General features: G+C 41.4%; 3 protein-coding genes across 4 annotated transcripts; 2 read left to right on the forward strand and 1 right to left on the reverse strand.

Annotated features, from left to right (window-relative positions):
- The first annotated feature begins 7,070 nt into the window (after window positions 1–7,070).
- Window positions 7,071–15,264, forward strand: LOC143515339 (uncharacterized). Its single transcript, XM_077007593.1, has 2 exons — window positions 7,071–7,343; window positions 9,795–15,264. The coding sequence occupies exon 2, from the start codon at window positions 9,803–9,805 to the stop codon at window positions 14,171–14,173; it is 4,371 nt and encodes a 1,456-aa protein (XP_076863708.1). The 5' UTR covers window positions 7,071–7,343; window positions 9,795–9,802; the 3' UTR covers window positions 14,174–15,264.
- Window positions 7,910–25,560, reverse strand: lsp1b (lymphocyte specific protein 1 b). Its single transcript, XM_077007679.1, has 10 exons — window positions 25,435–25,560; window positions 24,791–25,286; window positions 24,607–24,693; window positions 24,324–24,506; window positions 22,809–22,852; window positions 20,508–20,589; window positions 20,026–20,169; window positions 15,862–15,948; window positions 15,606–15,711; window positions 7,910–8,262 (listed from the first exon to the last, which is right to left on the reverse strand). Exons 3-10 carry the CDS (start codon window positions 24,637–24,639, stop codon window positions 8,237–8,239), a joined length of 705 nt encoding a protein of 234 aa, XP_076863794.1. The 5' UTR covers window positions 24,640–24,693; window positions 24,791–25,286; window positions 25,435–25,560; the 3' UTR covers window positions 7,910–8,236.
- On the forward strand, window positions 16,568–19,921 carry LOC143515416 (uncharacterized). 2 transcript variants are annotated; one of them, XM_077007658.1, is made up of 2 exons: window positions 16,568–18,998; window positions 19,282–19,921. In XM_077007658.1, the coding sequence occupies exon 1, from the start codon at window positions 16,924–16,926 to the stop codon at window positions 18,505–18,507; it is 1,584 nt and encodes a 527-aa protein (XP_076863773.1). In that variant the 5' UTR covers window positions 16,568–16,923; the 3' UTR covers window positions 18,508–18,998; window positions 19,282–19,921. The 2 variants fall into 2 exon arrangements, with proteins under 2 accessions (XP_076863773.1, XP_076863780.1); XM_077007665.1 differs by having other exon boundaries at window positions 16,568–18,804.
- Window positions 25,561–25,858: the final 298 nt, after the last annotated feature.

The following is a 25,858-nucleotide window of genomic DNA, read 5'->3' on the forward strand; positions in this document are numbered from 1 at the left end:
CACATCCTCTGTGTCAGACATGATGACCACGGATTGTACACCTAAAGCATTAAATGACACTTTAATGTCTGTTCTTTTCTACTTACTTTCCCCTCTTTGGCTAGTGATTCACCACAACTTGAAGACAGATCTTACCAACACCTAATTAGCCTTAATATGTCATGATCTCTGTTCTCCATTTGAAATGTCTCCTTTTCCCTTTTATTATTTATCTTTATGTCTTCATTACACATAGGGCATCTGACTTCTTCAGCATTTCTCTCTCTATGGCCATTAATGCAGAAAATAACGAGGTATTTATAGTTCTGAGCATGGTTTTAAATACGGTGTACTGTTCTCTTAAGCATCATTGAAACTGGCCCTGTTTTGAGTTTTGGTGTTCTGATGATGTCAACAAAGATGGGATGATTAAAAGATTGGCCTTTGGTGCCCTGTTCTGGAGAGCTCTGTGACCCATAGCTTTGGCACAGCTGCAGGCATTTTTGGAGATTATCAGAAGATCAGGTTTCCCAAGCATCTACCCTTCAACTCCTTATGTGGAGAAAACCCACAACAAATATATACCATAGCAAATAAGGGACTGACAAATGGCAGTCACTGTCGTGTCACTGTTATTTCAGAATCTAACACAATCATACTATTCCATCAATGATAATATGTTACTCATATCATATGAATAATAAATGGATTGAGATTTAGTGTTTGGTCTGTATTAAACCTTTAAACTTCAATAACTGAAAGGTTTGCCAGTGGTGCTTAAAGAATCATTGTAACATTTTGTCTATTCTGCATAATAACATCCATTCTTTGCTAAATCTCCACTGTCATTAGTCACTATAATAGACTGCAAAGCCACTGTGATCAGTTTTTAAGTCTAGCTGTGAATTGTGTTGGCCATAACAGATTTGGTATGGGTTAAGAATAAAGCAATCCTATGCTCACTAAGACACTAGATGCATCCTATCCAAGTCCATGAACCTGCTTTTAATACAATACAAAGTACAGTGAATCATAGTTAATATTTACCAAGTCTTTGAATTTGACATTTAACTTTTTTAATATAAAGATTTCTATTTAAATAAATCCAATATCTATGATAGTTTTGATAATTAACTTTTGGTAATCACAAATGCTGATTAATTTGACCATTTTGGGAGTTCCAGCTCATTTCATGATGTGTGAATGTCCTACCTGAGAAACGCAGGGATGAGTCCTGGAGGATGAACACAAGCGTCTGCACACTTTCACTCTTCTTTGTTCATGTGTTATACCAGTACTTAATCTTCTCAGGTTCCTTATTGGCTGAGAGATGAAGTCAGGAAGATGGGGCAGATTTGCATGGGCAGGACCACCCCATCACCCCAACACAGTCACACACAACCACCCGTAACTCAATAAGGACATCAAGAGAATATGTAATGGAAGGATACTCGGATCTGGAAAGCTGAGACGCTCATTGCTATATCGGTCATAATACTAGGAGAGAAGACATAAGGGCAAGACGACTGGGGGTGAGAAGACCTGGACCTTTTACACATCAGTCTGGCATGCAGAACATGCCTCTGTGATCTTCAGGGCACATGTCAGTTTCAAGCATTGCTGTGCAAAAGCCATAGTCCACACTCAAGTATATAGGTAATTAGTTGATGATATTGCTATTGTCTCAGATGAAGTAAAAGAAATGTGAACCACAAAAAAATTAAAAACAATGTATGTTGCCACATTAGAAATTATACTGGTAATTGGTGATTTTGCATCCTGACAAATTTTTTAATATCATGTGGGCATGCTGAATATAAATACATTTTAGAATATTGCATGAATACAATATATTAAGTGAGTTACCCCATCACTTTAAAAACATAATAGAAAATTTCTAAAAAAACATTGAATTCAGCACAAAAATAGACCCAGCTACAATTTTGATGTCCAGTTGAATCAGCACCCTTGGTAAAGACGAGGGAAAGAAACCACCGATTACTATGGGCTTTATTGGAGTACAAAAATGAAGCAATAAATTATACAACCCTTACTCATCTCTCCACATGGGAAAGGTCAGAGAATGCACATGTGAAATTAGGTGACTGACCTACATACTACAGGTGCTAGCTATATATATATATATATATATATATATATATATATATATATATATATATATTCTACTATTAGATATCTAAGAGGCTAAAACAATGTGAGATGTTCCTGATTTGATAAAGATAAATATCCGACGAGGACACATTTGTCCCTGTACAATTCTGAATCACAGTTGGTAAGTAATGTAAGTTGTAACAGTGTTCATGATGCGAATCCTATAAGATCCATTTACACCAACAATTCATTTGGAAGACATGACCAACGAGCTCCAGTATTCTTATTAAATCAAACATGCTCAGCAATGAGGTTACATCGTTTCCTGGACTTTACTGAATGTTCAGGCGGATCTTAACAGGGGAGTAAAAGTGAAGGGGTAGAACATGACAGGGAACAGAAACACCAACATATCAAAACTAACAAAGACGCCACATAACAAGGGGAATAGATAACACAGGCACAAGGAATAAAATAACACGACACTATCACGGCAAAAGGGGAAACAGGGAGAACAGAAAACCAACAAATTAACAGAAATCAGAGAACTAAGACACGAACAACCCGAGTATTAAAACGGGGAATAAGCAGGCAGCGAACATAATTCAACAACAGAACAAACCGGGACGAGGGACGCTAGACACGACGGGGAATACGTACACTGAAACGCCAAAGACTTAACAAGACACAAGAAACACTGTACAGGGACAGAACACTGTGCTTTTGTACCGTTTCTCTTTCATCTCTACAAGTGATCACAGCATGGCCCGCTCTCGTGTGCGCTTGCCACTTAAACTACGGTGGCTCATGAGGAACAAATAGTGTATATTTTAGTGTAAATAGTGTATATATATATATATATATATATATATATATATATATATATATATATATATATATATATATATATATATATATATATATATATATATAATAAATATATACAGGGACGACAGAGCTTAATCCGCGTTGGTTAGAATCAATGCCGACAAAAGCCTACAAACTGCAGTTAATACAGCACACGTTATTACAATATTTGGTGTGAGGATGGTATGCGAAATTCAATGTCATATTCCTAAAAGAAACGTTATATATTTGTATGAAAGCTGAGAGCTGCCACCTCACGTGGGGCACGGAAGATAAAACTGTCCCGTTACACCATCTTAAGGTAGGGTGACCAGATGTCATCTTTTACCCGGACATGTCTTCTTTTTGACACTTAAAAAAATGTCGGAATTGTACAAACGTCCGGCATTTTGTTTTATCAGAGTTTACATAAAATACCACCTCTGAAGTGTCCTCTTTTACACCATCTCAGATCTGGTCACCCTACTTAAGGGTTGTTCCATCACTTCAGGCTATTCACAGAAATACAGTGTGTTAGACGAATCAGTAAAATTTTACTGAAATCAGTTAAACTAAATCTCCTTCTCCCCTTGTACTGCAAGTGGCAATTTGTGTGATACATTTTTGCCACGCACTTACCAGGGTGAAGGGATACACCAGTTTGAAAATGAGGCCGTGTTCTCACCACAGGAAATGTTCCGGGTGGGTTAGGCGAGTCTGCAGGAGGCACGAACTGATGCGAAAAGTGTGCTTTGGGAATCCTGCTTTTAGTTTGCTGTTCTGCTGAGAAGTTATTTGGAGAACAGCGCGGCCACATAACAAGTATATGGAAGTAAACAGTGTGGGGCACTAATAAATCAGGCTTGTGGAAAATCATCATAATAATAGTAGTAATCATAATAACGACATATTTAAAATAAAAACATGTAAAGCATGTTAACATATATAACCAATAAAAAAGTAACTCCCGTGATACCGAGGCCGCACCCCCCAGTGGTCTGTAATTATGCCTCAATCTTAAATGTTGCAGACACCTTGTGGTTGGTATTAAGAGTCTGTGGCGGAAGAGAGAAATAAGAAGATATAGCAAAATGATGCTTGTGTGTCGTTTGAAGGAAAGACAATCTATTAAATAACATTTGTTCATTTTTAAGATTAACTTGGAGCTTATTACTTTTAGCTATCAGAAGTCAAGTATTAGCCAAGTTTACTTATTTCAGGACCCTGAACCCACAAGTATGTGATTATATAGGGTCCCAGCGGCCCCTGTGATCCCACCTTGGTTGACCTAGGATCCTTGGAGACCTATTTTAAACCAGTTATCACTGACCTCGGGTTTAAATTGGACAGTGATTTTAAATTGGACAGCCAAGTAAATGCTGTGGTTAAGTCCAGTTTTTACCATTTGAGGCGTCTGGCGCCAGTGAAAACATTTCTCCCGAGGCACCTGCTGGAAACAGTGATCCACGCTTTTATCACATCCCGTCTGGACTATTGCAACTCACTGTACTTGGGTGTCAACAAAGCACTTCTCTCGCGTCTGCAATTAGTCCAAAATGCTGCTGCCCGCTTTTTGACAGGAACCAAAAAGCGAGAACACATCACACCGGTCCTGGCGTCACTCCACTGGCTTCCCGTTTATTTTAGAGTCCATTTAAAAATTCTCTTGTTTGTTTTTAAAACTCTACACAATCTTGCACCAACTTATATATCTGAGCTTCTCCATCCTTACACACCTCACCGGTCTCTCAGATCAGCAGACCAGCTGCTACTAAGAGTTCCGAGATCGAAAAGGAAGCTCCGAGGGGACAGGGCCTTTTCTGTAGCCGCACCCAGACTATGGAACGACTTGCCTTTACAGGTTAGAGAGGCCCCTTCTCTTTCAGTTTTTAAAGTCCGGCTTAAAACCCACCTGTTCTCCTTGGCCTTCAACCCTAGCGAGACTTAGTGGTTAATTTGATAACGTTCGGTTTGTCAGTTGTATTATTAATTTATCAATTTGCTGGTTTAGCCTTTTAATTTTGTCAAAATTATTTCTTTTTAATGTATAGCACTTTGTGTCGACTGTTGTTGTTTGAAAGTGCTCTATAAATAAAGATGATGATGATGATGATATAGTAATGACACTACGGGTGATAATTTCACAAAGTTGATGAAGGGAAAACAGCTCTTGGTAATGTGAATTTTGAAGAAACCTTGAAACACACACAGGCGTTGATCAACTTTAATAGTTATTCTACGCTGACGTTTTCGAGAGGTCTGTAAATAATCAGTTGAAGAAGTAGGCCTATATCCTAATCAGTTGAAGAGGAAGTGTGACGGGTGAAGTAGGAGGCACGACGAACGTAGGTAACGGTGAGAACAGACACTTTATTCAACACAAACACAAAAAGCCCAGCTCTGACGGTGTAAGCACACAGACACGGGTGCTCACACAGGCATGAACTTTAGACAAAGACGAGCACAAGACACTGCGCGAACGCACATTAAATAGGTGAATAACACAGACCCACGTGACCTCGAGACAAGGCACAGGTGTAACAAACGAACACGCTCACAAACAACCCACGCCCACGGAAGTACAAACATGGACATAACGACACGCAGACAACGTAACAGCACGCCCACAGGGAAGGGTCCGGAGCTGTTCCGTAACAGGAAGGCCTATCCCAATCTGTGGATTGCTCTTCGAATTGCACTGCCCCTCCCTCTCACAGTGGCCTTTCCTGAGCGAAGCTTTTCAAATCTCAAGCTCATTAAAACATTCCTGAGTTCATCAATGGGACAGGAATATTGAAATGGTCTGTCTGTAATCAGCATCAATATAATGACTTGACTGACGATTTTGCAGGCAGGAAGTGCTGATGTGTGCCTCTGTAGAACCTCTATGCTTCTTACATAGTTATGGAGAATAGCATGGTCTCTTTGTAGGGATGGCAAAATTACTCTGTTGAGAAAATTATATAGTGCAGTTACTTGTACTTATGTATGGTTATTTACTGAACACATTTGCACACTTTCACGTCAAGAAAACATCAAGCACTCTCCTAGCTCAAATCCTACCTGACAGATCGTTACCTATTTGTACTTATAATAATGATGAATAATAATAATGAATGTTATCCCACAAGGATCTGTACTGGGCCCCATATTATTCTCATTATATATACCACTGGGCACCATCATTCGTAGGCATGGTATTAGCTTCCATTGCTACACAGATGATACTCAGTTGTATATATCCTCCAATCTGGATGATGCCAATACTACTACATAAATTGAGAAAATAAAAAACTGGATGGCATCTAATTTTCTTCTTTCTTTTAAATTCCTATGATACAGATGTGTTGCTTCTTGGACCAAAAGCTGCTAGAAGCTATTGGTCTGATAAGAGGACACGCTGATGCCAACTCCTACCTGAGGCTCACCATCTACATTGAAGGGAGTCCTTTTGTGGCTCACCTGGACCGTGTCCGTGTGATGCCCAGTACAACTGATTCAAATGTTAAATTGAAACATTCAGGGTGTTACTGTCAGGCCCGTGATACCTACCTGTCCTATTATATCTGTTCCTGCCGCATTGGACAAACTGAACTACATTACCCAGAATACCGAGGGGGCTCATATGACCCCCCCCCCAGCGTTCAGACTCACCGTCCTACTGATAGATATCACCTGTTGCACACCCTATATATTTTGGAATGAGTAGTTATTCCTTGCTGAGTATTTGTTGAGAAGCATGCGTCTCTCCTATGCATTTGCCCGTCTTGATTTATCTGGATCCTTGCCTTGTAGAATTTGTCTTTGGTTTGGTGCTCTGGTGTTTCGTCTCTATGTAAAATTTTCATTCTGGATTGTTTCTCGACCCTGTTGTTGGTAAGCTCCTGTATAAGAAATCCTGTCCTACATCTGTGAGTGTCTGCTATTCTGTCTGGGCGTGACAGTTACCTTGCATGTCTGAAAGGGTCTATAGTAGTCTGAAAGAACTAACAATGTAAGTTCAAAAATAAAATTATCCTGAAATTGAGTACACCCTGAGCATATCACAGCATCATGATCCTTTGGGTCAGGAGTAATATCCTGATCCTCCAGCAAATCTAGTCTTCATTCTCCTCCTCCACTGGTCCCCAGCAGATCACAGTCTCTATAGCAGTCTAGTGCTCCCAGCAGCCAGCAGGGGCAGAAGAAACTACTGAACAGCACTGCAACACTTCCACACATGCCCTCTCTCCTTCTGTCATAGGTCTCAGGTGAAGTGGAAACCCCCTGCCTGGTTACTGCTCCCTGGATTTAGGGCAAGTGGTTTTATTTTTGGTATGACTCAATCGCAGTGCCTGGTGCTCGGCACCCTAAGCACTCGAAGCTGGAGTCTCCAATCATCCTCACACGCTGATAACCTCTCACAGGTAAACGGGATTAAATACGCATGCACGCATTGTGAACAAACTCACGAAACATGCATTGAAAGCATTTGTCCATAAATGTGCTGGTCTCTACTATGCTGGTCTCTATTTGCTTTGGTAATATTTTGCATGTGTGCTATGAGACATCTCTGTAGTCTCACTTCTCTCACAGACACCTCACCAGTATTTCTCCGGCTTGACTGTAAGTTACATTTTCTATGTGCTTATGTCCAGTAGGAAAGAAATCTGGAACTTGTACAAAATCATTTCAGTTACTTTTTTCACATTTATGAGGTTACTAATGTCGTTTATTACGTTTAATTAGGTTTAAAGTTATTATTACTCTTTCCTTTTTGAGCTGAGATGGAAAGTATGTCATGTATCTGGGCTACCAAAGCCAAAAATGGTGGGGCAAAGGTTTTAGGTGTCAGTTCAGGTCTCAGATCAGTGAGATGCTCTGTTCATATGCACCAACAGTAGTTACCTCTGAAAATCCCAGAATAGAATTAACTTAATAACAAGGCAGTGAGATTAAAGATACATTTGTACATTAACAAGCACAAAGTCACTGTGTTTTTTGTTTTGCCTTTGTAATTTATTCCACTCTATTCCAGGCTAATAACTGGACAACAGATATCCAAGTACATTAAGATATGAATGAGCACAGTCTATTTGTGACTAGTGTCCTCATTTCACTTAGAATAGAGAGAGGAGCAAAAATCTTCAGACTGAAATTTACAGTGACTTACCTAGACTGCAAAGCTTAAAAGTTTAATCATTTGTTCAGCAATGAGTATAATACTTTGAAGCTTTTCAGAGCAATTAATAAATCATCAAAAATAATAAATGCAATGTGGAATTAAGACATTTGATGAAGAAAACGCAGTGTAATTGCTTCAGAGATCTTCTGGGTCCTGTTGGCCTACAAGAGGAGAGGTATAAAGGAGAGATATTTAGGGGGAAATTATTATAAAACATTTTACAAGTAATATTGTAAGTCATAGAATGTTAGACATTACAGATATCAGTAAATTTTACATCCTTTCTTACTAGGGTAAGATCAGCATCACAGTGTAATCCCTCAATTTTCAAAAACAATTTCATCATCATTAGAAAATTTTCTAACACCTGTTGACCCAAAATGGTTTTTTCCTCTGCTGCAGTTTTGGTAATTGGTGGGGTGATGTCTCAACACTGAAAACCTTATATGAACTGTAGGGTGTGTATCTTGGCATATCTACCAAAGACTACTGATATGTGAGCTACATCAATGTGTTGGAAAAATAAATACATCTCAATTTGAACTTGCAGTATATCCTGCTTGTTATTTTAAGTGTTAAAGTATATTTTTAAAAAGATATCAAAAGTATTCACATTCATTACTCAGGTAGAAGTATAGATACTAAGGTTTAAAAATACTTCTGTAGAAGTTGAAGTATTGACTCAATCTTTTTACTCAAGTAGAAGTGTAAGAGTACTGCTTTCAAAACTACATAAAGTATAAAAGCAAAAGTAGGAGAATTGCCATTAAGGACAAAAACATAAGCCGCGTCACAGGGCCTATAAGCCACTACCTCACCTCCCCCCAAAATGTTTTTTCTAAAAGCCAAAATGGCTAAAATGTTATTTTAAAATGTTAATGTTAAAAATTTGAGATGTACTAGGCTACCTGTTTCAGCCGCACATTATGCCCATTGAAAGCGAATGCATTTTAGTACAATGTAAATTTATTAAAATCATATTGTCACGGTGGTGAGGGAGGGGCAGTGAAGGAGCAATGCACGATACTAAACATTTATTACAATCACAACAAATACACATTTGACAAGACAAATATTTAAAAAACCTACAATGAAGCACTTTTTATATACAGTACGGGTTAGCTGGTCTTTCTGGATACCAGTCTCCTCGCTGGTGCTTAGTTGGGACATTTCGCTCGAGTTCTCGAGTCTCTGCCATGAACATCGTCATACTAAGCTACTCATGTCTGCTATGTCATTGCTGGAGTGTGATTTGACATGTGCGATGGTTTGCGCACAAAGCAGTAGGGTGTGGGAATGGTGTATGTTTATACTCTGATCACACCACAATCTAATCAAATCCACTGGACGTCGCAATTTACTTACTTTACTTTTTTTTACGATGACAAGCCAGATTGAGAACAAGCCAAAATGAAATAGGCTATTTCTAAAATGTAAGGAGTAGAAAGTAAAAAGTCAGATGAAAAATAATTACTTCAGAAAAGTATAGATACCCAATAATTCTACTTTGTATTTGTATTTGTACTTCGTTACTTGACACCTCTGGTTTTAAAGATAGTCAAAATATTCTCACCATTTATCTTTTCAATGTATTCAGATCTTAAATCTTAATGTGAGAAATGCACAGTTATAAGGTAAGGTATGTGTTTGGCTAGAACTTGCTTAAAGTCAAATATGTTTGTGTTTTTTGTAGGAAGTGAAATGCTGATGGCTGTGAATTACGGAAGCCAGTCTGAGCTGCTCTCCCAACAGGACCCCCCCCCTCTCTTGCCCAAGCCCGGGAAGGATAATGCCCGTCTGCAGAAGCTGATCAAGAAAAAATCCAAGAAAAAAGTAGGCTCCTCCACTCAGACACCCATACCGTTCCGGTCAAACCTGTCACCTGTGAGTGAAGCGAGCGCAGACCAGGAGTACGGTGGTCTCTCCTCTCCCCCTGCAGCCCCAGAGGCTCCTCTCTACAGCAGGACTCTCGACTCACACAGCCCGTACCTTTGCTCGTCCTATAGTTCTCACTACAGCTCAACGCCCACTCTGTCTTCGCAAGCCTACTCAGCTTCTCTACCACATACTCCATACGCAGCTCCTGTACCATCTGACCGCCAAATAGCTCCTCTGTACACATGCTCTTCTTTTCTTTTTGACGATGTCACCGAGCTGGTCACAGATGTAGAACCTGCTCTGTCATCTGAAAATGTCTTCAAGCAAATGTTCACACCGAAAACACTAGAAATGTATAACTCTAGACAAAATCATGAACCACAAATCCCTGTATCATATACTCATGTCCAGACATTAAGCCCGTGTGCAGACACTTATAGATCCTCCTCGGAAACACAAGCATCTCCCTTGACTCATCTAACTGGTCCACATTTGGCTCCAGTCTCTCCTGCCTTTGTCCACAGAACAGTGAGCCAGTATAATGGAGGTTGTTCTAAAAATATTGCACCTACACTTGATACGTATGAGCTTCTGACAAATGATCATGTCATTAAAACAATTCCGAAGGAGTCTCCTGAAACACACGAAATCACTGGCAAGTCTCTAAAAACGATGTCATCAGATTTTCCACAGAGGAAGATTTATACTTCAAAGGCTACATTTTATGAAATATCAAAGCCACTTCCTCAGGAGAGCAGTGGATTAAATTCAACATACCAAATGTCTGTTTCAGAAGGAGGCAAACTAGTATCATCAGATGCTAAAGGTTATGCAGTAACTACACCTTACACCTGTGATGGAATATTGCAACTAAAGATGCCTGCGTGTCACATAACAAGGACAAAATCAGCTTTTTTTGAAAATTCCTGTGATAAAAAATCACCATTTACTTCACATCATGCCTCATCTGAGGAGATGCCTGTTTTTGTGCCAAATACTCACAGAACCAACAGTAAGGAAATAATACCCACAATGCCTATTATTTCATCTGAGAATGTTCCTGCAAAAGTAAATAATAGGAGCTTAGAATCGGTTGTTGAGCATAAAATGACACATTCTACATCAAATGGACCACTTTACCTGGGCACTGAAGAAACACCTGCTATGTTTACATCATATTCTGAGAAACAATTAACTACAAAACTATCAAGCAGGGAAGGTTCATTGTCTAAGGCCTTGTCAACTGAAATCTACATGGAAAAATCAAAACCACATGAGGTGTTTGCCTCTACACCTGGACAGGTGTATCAGATGACTGAAACTGAAGTTTGTGGTTTATGTATACCAGTGTCACCATCAAAGCCCAGGCCAGTGACAGCAGACATTTCAAGAACTGAAAGTCATCAACATGTTTCTGCTCCTCAAACATATCAAACACCAAACAACCCTGTCCATCGGTCACCCAGACCTCCAACACGATTCCTTAGCCAACAGAAAGCTGACACTGTACAAAATCATCTAAATGTACCCAAAATAAAGTCAACATACTATGGATTGACTCCAGCAGAATATACTGCTTATGGTGGAATTAAAGCCAACACATGTAATGGTCCTCTAGAATCTCTGCATCAAACATGTGACAGTCCTAAACATGCACAGAGTCACTGTTCAATGTCAAAATTACCTGTTGGATTATCCAGTGATTCATTATCCTTGAAAACTATTTCAAGTAATGAAGTGCTCACTGAAAGATCTAAAATCTTAGGAACTGGTTTCCCACAAACGTCAAAAACACAAATGCGACAGACGCTAGATACCTGTGGAACATTACAGGCTATAGTTTCTTCACATGTTCAAAACAGTGAGGCACAATTGATTCAACCAATCAAAATCCCTACTTCAAATACAGCAGAGCCTGCTTTGAATGATAATGCCGCAATATCTGGAATTACACCGTTTGTAGCTGTTAATCATGAATCTGTGAATTCTGCCAAATCAGAAAGTGAGGTAGAAACTCAGAGAGCACCTATCCCAGGAGATTTGAGCACTGGCGCCTTTTCATCTATAGCATATGGGGAAAAAATGCCAACTTGCCCTTTTCCCATGGCACAATCAAATATAAACAAAGCTGGACTGTCAACAAGGAATTTTTTATCCGTACAAAATATTCCCCAGCAGACGGCAGGAGAAGAGAATGTATCAAAATCTATATATCCAACAGAAAGGTTTGACCCTGTCTCCGTCCTAACATCACTTATACCAGTTCCCTCAAACTGCAAAAGGGATATTGTTTCTCTAGAGACAATGCTCAACAAACCAGAAATGAATCACAAAACATCCAGTACAAGTAATGTGGCTGAGACCCTCTCCAGAGCAACAGACAGTGTGACATCAGTCAAAAATGGAAAAAATCCCTATTCACAGTCCACTATTAGCATAGTAACTGAAATGACACATAAAGACACCAGGGAATCCATTGTAACTAATGATTTACTAAATACCATCATCCCAGGTACAGCAACTAAACCAGGAGCTTTGCCAAAGGAGCTTTCAAACCAGGGCCTTATTAATTATTCTGACACTTGTCAGATAGACTCAAGTAAATTTGTAACTTGCTCCAGTTCAAATTCGGCTATATCTGCAATAGTTTCTTCAGTACATAACCCACAGTATTCAGGATCCTTAGCAGTTCCTAGTCTATTTACTCAGACTAGCCAAACTAATGAAAGCTCAAATATGCCATTAAAAAAAAACACAGCCTCTCAAATGCTAGAGAGTATTGCCAAAACAACTGTTTCACCAGACAACCACCCACTCACCAAACTTTCTGTGAACACCAGCAGTTCAAGGACAAATACCCTGGACAGCCAAGCAGCCACCATGAATATAGTTACAGATGAGCAGTTTAAACACATTGTCAGGAATGCTGCACACATCACAGAGTGTGGCACAGCTACTACAGATGCCAGACCTTCTACATTTTCTCCTACAAACATCCATGCCATTAAAGTTGATACTAAAGCAGGAGCAGCAAAAAAACATAGTGTTGACATAAACTCATCTGCACATTCAACAGATTCAAACAAACCTCACGGTATGGTCATCAGAGACATAACGCCCCTCACTGAGGTAGACTCCCTTTTAAACACAGTGACAGAGTCACAAAATTCAGAACATTCCATGTCATATACCGATTCACTTGGTAGAGGGTCTCTCAGCATGGCGTTCAATATTAAGACCAACCTTGCAAATGTGTTGCTTAAGGCAGCAAAATCTCATACATCCTCTACAGATACAGAAACAAAAACTCCTGTTAACAACAGTTTTCCAGTCAAAACAAATTCTACCACAGAATTAGAAATGACAACAAATTTAGATGACCCCAGATCCATCCCAGACACTGAAGTGTCTGGTCCTGTGGCTGTTTGCTCAACGCCTCAGGTGCTCAGTGTCAGTTCAGATTCTACCAAAAAGACACAAGCTACAACTCATCATAATGAAGAATCCAGTGTGATAAGGACCACTTTGCCTAATGCACAGGACAAGACCAAACAACATATAAATTGTGATCACCCAGTGGATGTGGAGAAGGGGGCTGTGGTGAAGGGGGTTGTGGAGAAGACTGAGGCAAGCTCGAAGCCAAAGCCTAAGGGCCTAAAGGCTAAACTCAGTGGTTGGTCCCGACTGAAGAAACACATGATCGTGGAACCGGAAGAGCCCAAGTATCCAGAGCCAGAGAAACAGAATGAGGGACCTGGCCAAACAGGAGACACAAATGTCAAAAACAAGACCACTGGGTCAGAAGAGGAAGTGATGAGTCATGATGTCATGAAAAACAAAGAAGCCCCCAGAGCTTTGAAGATGTGGGACGCTGTACTGTTCCAGATGTTCTCCACCAAGGAGAATATCATGAAGCACGTTGGTGTCAACAAGTCTGAGATAGATAAGAGAAAGATGTCAAAAGACAGCTTGCTAGAAGTCCCATCATTTGTACACCGCCTCCCAATCCTTCTGTATAGTCCACGCTTTGATGCCCGCAAGCTAAAAGAAGCAGCTGCAAAACCTCTTACCAAAATTGCCACAGTATTTGAGAGGAGCCTGATACACCGTAAAAATGAAGGTGAAGAGCCAAAGGACTTTAACCGGACAGCCAAAGGCTTTGGTCCAGCCAAAACAAAGACCTCCAATGAATAATTATTCCATAGATGTAATTAAATGGTAATGACTAAAATTTGGGATATGTCTGTGACTAAATTTGGAGAAAACTAGATTGTTAATTGTGTTTTATTGTATTATTTTTACTGTTAAGTCTTTAAAATCAGAGGAAAATGTTCCCAAGTATTTAAATTTCAAATGTGCCATTGTGTCACTTTATGAAATGGAAGTACTGTAGTTTAATTTGTATACATTTATAGCATTTGGCTGATGCTTTAATCCAGAGCAATTTACATACAGTAATCAGCAGACATCAGGGAATCAAACCCATTACGTTGGTGTCATTAACACTTTGAGCTGCCTGCTACCAGTTGAGCTACAGGAGAACCATGTAGTTGTTGATAATTTGTTGGATTGATTTCACATAGCAATACCCATAAAAATGCCGTAGAAATTGATTACATTTTAAGTAAATACAACAATGTCACTAAACCAACAACATCTATCTTGAGACAACTACAGTGAGGGACACAGTCCCGTTATAATGGTCTCTGCGCTCTAAGTATGACTAAGGAATGAGCGAGTGACGGCTCCAGCTGACCTGACTGTGGCCAACAGCTGACTGAGACACATGACACACAAACTGGGGTCTGAGAGGGACTCAGAAAATCAAAATAAAGAACTCAAGGGACAGCTGGAGGGCTGAACTAGGACACGCTCAAGCACAGAATGGTTTACAATGTGGCGTTGCAGCAAGTTGACATTAATACTATGACGTGGAACCAGCTTTAGAAAGTTTATGATGATTTTACAGCGGTTAAGCTATTCAGAGTGGGGATGGCTGATAACCACAGACACGATTATTTTTCATGCATGTTTTTAAATAACTTTTTATTATAGACATTTTGTTTAATAAAATGTTTGTTTTGTTTACTGATAAGTGGTGTGGATATAAAAATATCTGACACTAAAATGCTACATTAATGACATTATAATTTGTCATTTTTTTGAATCTGTTAGAAATTGTTATTTGAACTAAAAAGCTAACCTCCATCTTGAAATGTTCAGTGGTTGAAATGTAAGTGATAATGGAACTATAAAATATACAGAATAAATAAAGGATAAATACGTTTGTTTGTGCTCCTAGTATTACTCTATTTACAGTATTGTTTTCAGTCACAACCTATTAGTGATAGGTCTGCATGTGCTCTTACTTTATCTGTGTAAATACTGTATGTGTATGTATAGATGCAAACATGCATGATGTAAAGGCTTTTGTCATGGTCATTCTTTGTTTTTCGTTTAATGTGATAACTAATAATTTCACAGGCAATATATATGGAGTATGTACAATATATATATGGAGTATATGCAGCTGCTGTACACAGATTTAATTCAGCTGTAAGATTACAGTACAAATGTAAGATTACAGTATAAATGTAAGATTACAGTATAAATGGTGCTTTCTTACTTTGTTTTTCATTTGTGTAATTGATATCATCACTGTCACCAACCAAAATCCTCTCATATTTCCCATAGCCAGTCTCAACAAATTTGAACCTCTTCCCTGAGCTTGCCTAGAATGGAACACAAAAACAAAGGCTTAATATTATTTAAAGTTTTGGAGTGAAGGAAGAGATTAAGGGATGTATATGTGATGACATCTGTACACAGAGCAGAGATCTACAGTTTAGAGCTACACTTCATATTGGTGTGGAATGCTCTACCTTCCCTCCTGGTGCTTGTGCTGACGTCTCCAGCGTCTCCCACAGGGTCTTTATGTGTCGCACATCACCAGGTGTCACCTCATCAGGCTGACAAGAGGGAACAGCTGTGGTTGAAATGTTTGCCAATCATGTTTTATTCACTTATTAAGTATTAGTAGCTAACATTCAGCTACAGAATAGTCATAGCTACAGGCTAATCTTAGTTGTATGCTAACAGGCTAATCCTATGTGAAATATGGTTTGTTCAGCTACCAGTGAGCAGATGACTGTCAGTATGTTGGAAGGTTAGCGAGAGTTTCCTGACAGAAGGAAAGACTAAACAGATCAGGATAGAACCAGAGCAAAGACATGAATGCTGAAGATGAAGATACAGAGATGAAGATCCAGCCAGTACTAATGGCAGTAGGCAGATTTTTTAATGATTAAAAACACATGACATTTTATATCATATAGCTTTTGAGGTTGGGGTTTTACTGACTGTTGCTTTGGAAGATGGGCCAGCCTTCACCCACTGACTGATCTGACACACCCATATTCAGACCTTCACAAAATAATTCTTAAAATTCCTGTTTACTATTCATGCATATTATGACTACAATATATTAACAAAAAAGTGTTTTTTAGTAGAAATATAACAATTCAGAATTCACAATTCAACATATTCATAAAATGTTTGTGTGTAGTTATGAAATTGAAATGCTGTCACGGTCACAGCTCCGGACCCTTCCCTGTGGGCGTGCCACTATGTCGTCTGCGTGTCGTTATGCCCATGTATGCACTTCCGTGGGTGTGGGTTGTTCGTGAGCGTGTTCGTAGTCGCACCTGTGCCTTGTCTCGAGATCACGAGGGTTTGTGTTATTCACCTATTTAATGTGCGTTCGCGCAGTGTCTTGTGCTCGTCTTTGTCTAAAGCTACGTGTCAGCGTGAGTGTTTGTGTGCTACTTGCGCTCCGCACCAAGCTATTTCGTGTTGTGTCCAATAAATGTTGATTGTGCACCGTAATCGTCGTGGTGTCTGCCTCCTGCACCCAACGTTACAGAAAGACGAGCCGAATAAGAAGTATGCCAGGATACGCCACCCGTGCCCCAAAGGGGAAGAGGAGAAGCCGACGTCACCACGGCTCTTCCCCGGTTCGGCGCCGCGAATCCCCTGTCACCGAGCAGACCATGCAGCAGCACCCCATGTGTGCGTACTTGCTGTGCGCGGCTCGAGAGACGGAGGACGAAGAGATGGCAGACGGTATCCGCCAATCCGCGGTCCGCATATGGAGAGAGTTGCACCCTCCCGCGTCCCTAGGGCGGCCACCCAGAGCGGTGGACAGCAGCGGATCGGAGGACAGGAGAGCACCGCCCCTGGACTTCCCAGAGGAGGAGTCCAGTGGACCGTTCATGGTGGGGGTAGGTGCCTTTGCCCTCACTCCCCCCGAGGATGAGTTCGGGAGTGAGGACTCCGGAGAGGAGAGTGAGGGTGAGGCCAGCTGCCCTTCCCCCACGTCAGCGGCTCCCCTGACGTCGGACGAGGAGAGGGAAACCAGCCCCACGCCATCGGTCTGCTCCGATGCCTACGAGCACCCCGAGAAGGCGGAGGGTAACGTCAGTCCTCCCCCATCTGTGTGCTCCGACTCGACGGTGTACTACGGAGAGGGGGAGAACGTTAGTCCCCCTCCGTCTCTGCACTCCGAGACAACGGTGTGCTACGGGGAGAGAGGGAGCGCCAGCCCACCTCCGTCCGTTGGTTCATCGTCCTTTGTGAGCGAGGACGAGAGCGAGGAGAGTGAGGGAGAGAGCCTTCCGTCAGTGTGTTCGCTCCCGACAGTCTACAAAGGGGGAGGGAGCGGACCGGACAGTCCGCCCAGGTTGGAGAGTGGGGAGTCCTGTGGGGAGGAGCCCATGGACCACTCCCGATGTGAGACCCCCGCACGGTCCATGGACTGGAGCGTGGCCGAGGAGGTGATGCCGGCGATGGACACCACCCCCGATACCGGAACCAGGGGAGGCTGGCCTGGCAGAGGAGGGGCTTCCTACGGGAGGTTCCCAGAGAGGGTGGAGGAGCGCCAGCAGGCTTATAGGGCGGCAAGCCCCTACGGCACTCCCGGAGGAGGTAGCCGCGGACCAGGGAGGACAGTTGCCGCGAGACACGCTGGTCGCACCGCCTCCAAGCGGGAAACAGGTCGAGCTGCACCTCGCGCGCCCACCGATAGTGCTGCCACCAAGCGGGCGACCAGTCGCGCTGCACCTCGCGCGTCCGCCAGACGTGCTGCCCCTAAGCGGGCGAGTAGTCGCGCTGCACCTCGCGCGTCCACCAGAAGTGCGTCCCCCAAGCGGTCGGCCAGTCGCGCTGCACCCAGCGCATCCGCTAGCCGTGCGGCACCTGGCGGTGAACGGGCGGAACAGGCGAGAGGTGTACCGCCTTCTGCAGCACCCCCAGTCCCCGGAGCTTTCTCTTCGCTGCAGGCTTTGCCTAAGGCGGGGAGCTTGGCTCCGATGATGAATGTTTGTGTACCGGTGTTTTTGTCAGTCCCAGTGTTTCTCCCTAATCCACTGTTCCCGTTTGTGCCCTTTGTGTTCAGCGTCCCTGTGTGCATGTTTGTGACTGTGCCATTGTTTAACGTATTCTCCCCTGTCTTCCCAGGGAGGGTGTTCTAGAGCTGTTCGCGGCGGTTCCCACCATCGGGGGAGACGGCTCTCGGAGGCTCGTGAACCCGGCGGCTCCGGACCTGCCCGTTGGTATTGGTTCGGGGCTTTTCCAGCTACGCGGGAAGCTCCGGGAGTAGCGAGCCCCTGGTGGAGGGTTCTGTCACGGTCACAGCTCCGGACCCTTCCCTGTGGGCGTGCCACTATGTCGTCTGCGTGTCGTTATGCCCATGTATGCACTTCCGTGGGTGTGGGTTGTTCGTGAGCGTGTTCGTAGTCGCACCTGTGCCTTGTCTCGAGATCACGAGGGTTTGTGTTATTCACCTATTTAATGTGCGTTCGCGCAGTGTCTTGTGCTCGTCTTTGTCTAAAGCTACGTGTCAGCGTGAGTGTTTGTGTGCTACTTGCGCTCCGCACCAAGCTATTTCGTGTTGTGTCCAATAAATGTTGATTGTGCACCGTAATCGTCGTGGTGTCTGCCTCCTGCACCCAACGTTACAAATGCAAGTAAAGTTTTTTCTAAATTATTTTTCAACTTAGAAGGTGGTATTTATAATTGTTCAAAATATACTATCATGACCCTAGTATATTCACATCCTCAACTAATGAAGTATTCAATAGTCATATTACCATTAATTTAGTAATTTAAACATCTACTTTTTCACCTATGTTTTCAACTTTCCAGTGAGTGCACATGTGAGAGAGTCAATTCTTTCTTCAATTATAGTTCAAAACTATAATTGAATTATGGTTATGGTAATTTAATTCAATTATGGTTTTTACTAGACGGAACAAACACTGCCCAAGGTTTGCTGTGTCTCGCAGCACAGCCTCATGAGCCTGGAGGAGATACCAGGAGGAGATACCAGCTCCTTTACGAGAGGAGAGCTAGACAGGACCACAGAATGGCATCAATCCAGCAGTAGGACCAAGAATATTTGCTCATTTATGCAAAGGAGGAAAATAAATCAGCAGTGCAAGATCCCTCCAAATGACATCCAGTGGCCTCCTGGTGATGTTTCTGCTGGGACAACCTGGATGAAATCCTCAAAGCCAATGACCTTGCTCTGGTGCAGCAGACTTTTGTCTTCATGTGACCAGAATGTGTAGGCAGGTCCTGGATGACAAAGGCATTGATGCCACTGACTGGATCTCATGCTCCCCAGACCTGAATCCAACTTTGTCAGGACGGCAAACAATCACGTGGAGGTCAGACTTCAAGACTTTAGTCACATTATGAGTCACTGTAGTGAACTTCATGCAGATTGGACCAGCTAGTTGGATTTCAGATATTTACTTTGATTTTCTGTGGGATTCTGAATCCAGTGGGATTATGGTTTTGGATGGATTTTTACATCATTTGTTCTCAACAAAATACACAATTTATATCAGTAAAGATTTTTAACTTGAATCTTTTGTCCATTGAGTTCAGGTATGTGATTTAAGTGTTCCCTTAGTTTTTTGAGCAGCACATTTTTAGACTTGGACATGTGTCTTAATTTTGCTTTTTGAGCATCAACATGTCTGTACCTTAGAGGCTAAAACCTTCTGGTTCTGGTTCTGGTTCCAGACCTGTCCCTCCTCAAACAAGTTCTTCCGGACAGCAAGAGGCTCCGGGCTCGTTGGTAAGTCCATAAGACCTGGTTTTGTGTCTCTTGAGTTTTGACCACACAACTACACAGATTAACACACAAACACAACAACGCATGTACAATGTTATTTGCATGGCATTTCCAACCAGTAGCTGGCGGACTCACTCATTCAATTTCTCATACAGCAATCAACTAGTTGGTGACACTACTACACCCTTGCAAGGGAAGTTCATCCCATGTCTGATAATGGAAAAGAATTGCAGCCACACTCAAGCATTGCAGTCACTGAACAGTCACATTCATCCTTTTCAAAGCAATTAGAGAAACTAGATTTTGGCTCCTGGATTATATTATCTAGAATTCAGAAGCAAAGAATGAATGAAATAACATTTGTGAACATGTAGATAACACGTTTCGTACCTCAACTGCGTGATTGTACTGTTCCAGTCGGCTCTCGATCCTAGAGATGGTCACTGGAGGCTCAGTCTTCTTAACACTGTTACTGTTTTCAAAAACATTTACAGAGAGATATTTATTAAAATCGTTTAAGAAACATATAAGAAAATTACTCTTTGTGACACCATAAGACTGCCTCACATAAACTAGCAAGGGACCCCTGTTGAGGAGTCATGCAGACCTCCAGGCACAAGTGCCAGCGACCTCTGAGGCCGAGAAAGACAGCAGGACGTACAGACAGCAGGACGTACAGACAGCAGGACGTACAGACAGCAGGACGTACAGACAGCAGGACGTACAGACAGAACGACGTACAGACAGAACGACGTACAGACAGAACGACGTACAGACAGCATGACGTACAGACAGCAGGACGTACAGACAACAGGACGTACAGACAGAACGACGTACAGACAACAGGACGTACAGACAGCAGGACGTACAGACAGAACGACGTACAGACAGCATGACGTACAGACAGCAGGACGTACAGACAGCAGGACGTACAGACAGAACGACGTACAGACAGAACGACGTACAGACAGCATGACGTACAGACAGCAGGACATACAGACAGCAGGACGTACAGACAGAACGACGTACAGACAGCATGACGTACAGACAGCAGGATGTACAGACAACAGGATGTACAGACAACAGGACGTACAGACAGTAGGACATACAGACAGCAGGACGTACAGACAGCATGACGTACAGACAGCAGGACGTACAGACAACAGGATGTACAGACAGCTGTCCATTCTGCAGTCACCAAAGAATATGAATGACTATGCAAGAATGACTATGACATATTAGCATTATAAAATGTTAAAGGTACCTATTAGCTTCAGTTTAAAGGTGATAACATGTGTTCCTTCTGATAACACAAATGGTTACAGAGATATCTTGAGCTACTCAATGTAACATGATTTTGAGGTTTAACTGGCAAGTAGCCACTAAATACTTCACTCAACACTATTCTCACTAGTCTCCTTGAGGTTTGTTTTACTTGAAAGGCACTACATACATATGTAACAAATAAATGAGATAAGCTCAAACTGCTATTGATTTGCAGTGTTAGTGTCTGCATGACTGGTACCTGAATGGAATAATTGTAATTTGCAAAACATTTGGATCAGAATTATCTCAAAAACCCATAGACACTAGGCCCACAGGTGTCAAGAGAGTTCAAATAAAAGTATCTATGCAGATATACTCCATATCTCCATCCTTGTCCAGTGCATATCAATGCCACCTGTAAGTGTAAAATTAAGGTGCAATTTGAAACAATCACACAAAACACTTCTACACTTCCAACAATATAAGCCATGTTACAGAGCTCACAGGGAATGGCTAACCTACCCCCCTCCCAGTCTAACAAGCTACGCTGCATCGGCAAAGTTGAAATAGGCACAGCAACTGTGCTAGAATAGCTATAAATAGCAGTCTACTTCTCTAGAGTGATATCTTCAACTGTGTGACAAGCAGGCTGACTGAGCAGTGAGGTGACTGTGTATATGAACTAGTTAGTATCTGCACAGCCAGAGCTGACGTAGGCCAACATCTTCACATACTGCAGGTCCAACAGAAAAACTAAAGACAAGTAAAGTTATACTAAACTACCTCAGCAAACCAGTCCAGCTAAAAAAAAAATAAAAAATAAAAACAAAATAGTAGCAAAGTAGTGTGGTTTGCTACTATTTTGTATTTTATATGTATGTCCAGAGCTTGTGCTTTGTCCTGGTCTTAACCTTCTCCATTTCCACCACACTCTCATAACCTGAGTGTGATCCCACAGGGGCATAACTCTCATAACCTGAGTGTGATCCCACAGGGGCATAACTCTCAGGGGCTCTGCTGCCACTTCACATCAAGATATCTGTTAATTGAATATAAAAGGTTATTTCTGTCTGTGAAGCATCCTGTGAAAGGCACTATGTAAATTTAAATAATAACAATAACAAAACAAGATCAATAATAATAATAATTATTATTATTATTATTATTTTTTTTATGTAATAATTTGTCAATGTAAATCGCCATGACTTACATTACATTGGTGCCAAGATGTTTATCAATTCATCAAAGGAATTTCTGAGAATGTACATCAGTGTGTGTTGTTTGTGTGTGGATGTATCTATGAGTACACATATCAACTGCTGATTTTAGTCATATTTGATAACATTATCACAGTCCAGGATATGTTCTGTTGATCTTCGCTAAAGTCATATTATGTGGGAGTCTATATGTTATAACTAAACTCACCTCTTCTTGACAGAGCGACTCAGAGATTCAGTCCTCTCAGAAATCTGTAAATGAGTAACAACATGGCATTTGAAACACATTTGTCCAGATTCTTTAGTGTCTTTGTGTGACTGCAGATCAAAGCCTTTGGGTGTTCAGCAATATGCAGACATGCAAAGGCATCACACACTTGTGGACACACAGGCAGACAGCACTGACTCACCGAACACACACACACTTCTGTCAGGCCCTTTGCATCCTAATCCTGAAACCAGCAAGCACATACAAATGTACAAAAAGACACATGTACACATGGGTGTTCACACACACACACAGCCATGTAGAGAGCCATGCATACATACAGTCAGCATCTTAGCAGAGATTTTGGTGACCACACACAAGAAAAAGAAATAGCTCAGAGTATGTGTGTGTGTGTGTGTGTGTGTGTGTGTGTGTGTGTGTGTGTGTGTGTGTGTGTGTGTTTGTGTGTGTGTGTGTGTGTGTGTGTAAGTGCTGTTCATTTACGAACAGCGAGCACACCACCTCCTAACACACACACACACACACACAAATTTGCACATGCAGATATTCACAACAAAGCTTTGAAAAGCATTGACGCATATTGAAACATTCATTGAATTTGTGGCCTTATAACAATCGATGAATTCCACAATCTAAAGTGAGGGCATTTAGAGTTGAGCTCCTGAAACTCATGTAAAAATAATAAATTTATTATTAATTAATTGTTGCTAAACCAACATCTATAATCTGTAAAGGGATCTTGTAACAGGTGAGGGTTTGAGGATGCAGAGATGAGTATCATGTAAAACATGTAGTTTATTTAGTATAAGCTACTATGTTAGGTAGCTCTATATAGTACTCAACATATAACGTAGTGGACTCACAAACATAAGCACGGGACAAGACTAACTCACACAATATATATTCGTAACAGAATGAGCACCGCGTGTAACACATAAACAAACAGCCACACCCACAGGAAGTACATATAGACGTAGACACAGATATACACGCCCGAAGGGAGGAGTCCGGGGCAGTGCCATGACAGATCTGTAAACATTTACATTATATTACTACATTATGAAAGTGATTTGTAGTCTTAAATATGTATTTTCACAATTTTGATAATATAAAATTTTTTTCTATTTTTGTGCATGTTTAAGTGTTCAAAAGATCATTTTAAAAAGTATTATAACAAAAGAATTATAAGAAAAGATTATACCACAGCATTCAAACCATATTTGTCTCTATTACAAATGTTATGTTGCAGTGTGATGTTGTATGGTGTAATGTGAATTTATGTGTAATGACATTGCATAACACTCCTGCAGTCCAAGTGTTGCGCTGTTTAACATTGTCTTAATAGCTACATTACACAATAGTTAATGCAATGTCTTGTCACAAACTGTTGGACAGAGTACACAATGTCAGTGATAATAGCCAATGATTATTTTATCATCATTGTTGGCGATGCTCTAATGCTGCTGTATGTTATGGTATCAATGCACTGTTTACCATGAGAGTGGTACTCAGGGGGCTAAAGGGTTCATCTGCTTCGGAGGTAGACAAACTTAGTCTTTTCATCCGCTCCATCACACCTCTTCTCTTTCTCTCCCTCTCTTCTTCTCTCATCTTCACTCTCTGCTCTTCTGTTTCCTGTTTTACTTTCCCCTCTTCGGTCTGGGGAAATGAACTGAACTAGAAATCATACCAAATCACAAATGTTTTTGAGTGTGTTTGTGAACATCTGTAAATGTTTGGCTTTATGCTACATGTGTGACTGATTGTGTGTGTATACCTCTTCATGAGATAGTGTATGTTCTTCTTTCATGATGTGGTTTAAGTTTTCACCGACCTCTAACTCTGTCACAGTCTCTCATCCAAACTACATAAAAAAGAGAAACACGGAGAGACAAAGAGAAAGCAAATTTAATGTGCATAAAGCAACAAAATAGGTAAACATAATAGATTTTGTATTTTACCTGTTTGCACTGAGCATGGAGCTATCCCCACCAGAGTCCATATCGTATGTGGCTTTACTTAATTAACTGAGCGTAGGGCGGACACATGCTTGCAGGAAGTTGTGAAACACATCTAGTGGTGGTTGAACATTTCTCAACTCAGTGAAATGTGGTATGTAGAATTATAACTGATCTCAAGCAGAATCAGTTCTGGTTGACCTAATGAATCATTGCAATTAGGATATGAGAAGAATAAAGAACCTACACGTCTTCTTCCTCTGCAAATTCTGTTGCATGACGTACTGTGGTTTAGAGAGAAAGATAAGAGCATTCCTACTTCAATCTGTTTTTATATTGAAACATTTAATGATCAGTTTTTGTTTGCACTGAATCAGTTCTTTACGTGGTGTACCAGTGCCATCACAGTTTCTTCCTCTGAGGTGATAGTATCACTTCTCACTTCCTACTAGAGGGGAGGTTTTGAGGCACAGGAAGTTTTCATCTCCTTCCTGTTTTGCTTCACATTGACACAAAAACAGAAGAGTAATCTTATATCCAATCACAATGCTGTAAACAACCAGTGTCAGTCCTTTACTTGAGTTTATGTTATGAATGCATTACAGTAGGATAATGTTTAATGAATGACATTGATGATTACTACTTACAGTTTCACTTCTGTCATATCTGCCCTTCCCACTCATGTCATCCTGTCTTCCCACTCATGTCATCCTGTCTTCCACTACCCACCATGCTGGGTTTTTCTCTTCCTCTCTGCTCTTCTCTCTCATTCTCTCCCCATTCAGCAGCCTCAACGTTGTGTTCCTCATTATCCTCATCTCGCTGCTGAGGAAGAGGGGGTGTGGTCAGGGGGTGGGGTCAGGGTCAGGGGGTGGGGTCAGGATACATAGGGCAGGGGCCACATGCCCATTTGAGCCCATTATTTACTGTTTGCTGTGCTGGGTGGGGCTGCAGAAGTCAGACCTAGGTGGCAACCCTATTGCCTTCTGATCGGAAATAAACCTCCAAACTCCGAAATTTACACAAAGTCTTGGCATAATCACAAATAGTTGCCAATGGTGGCACATGGTT

The sequence above is a fragment of the Brachyhypopomus gauderio genome, chromosome 1 (assembly GCF_052324685.1).
Source record: "Brachyhypopomus gauderio isolate BG-103 chromosome 1, BGAUD_0.2, whole genome shotgun sequence".
In the NCBI taxonomy this organism is placed as follows: domain Eukaryota; kingdom Metazoa; phylum Chordata; class Actinopteri; order Gymnotiformes; family Hypopomidae; genus Brachyhypopomus; species Brachyhypopomus gauderio.

Bases quoted from the DNA above. Each gene is read 5' to 3' on its own strand.
- LOC143515416 (XM_077007658.1), top strand. From the start codon at position 16,924: ATGCCAGGATACGCCACCCGTGCCCCAAAGGGGAAGAGGAGAAGCCGA.
- lsp1b (XM_077007679.1), bottom strand. From the start codon at position 24,639: ATGAAAGAAGAACATACACTATCTCATGAAGAG. The intron at 15,949-20,025 runs GTACAGACATGT...CCCTCTTGTCAG, and splicing joins AGAAGGTTTTAGCCTCTAAG to CCTGATGAGGTGACACCTGG. The intron at 8,263-15,605 runs GTAAGAAAGCAC...CTCCTCTTGTAG, and splicing joins TTACACAAATGAAAAACAAA to GCCAACAGGACCCAGAAGAT.
- LOC143515339 (XM_077007593.1), top strand. From the start codon at position 9,803: ATGCTGATGGCTGTGAATTACGGAAGCCAGTCTGAGCTGCTCTCCCAA.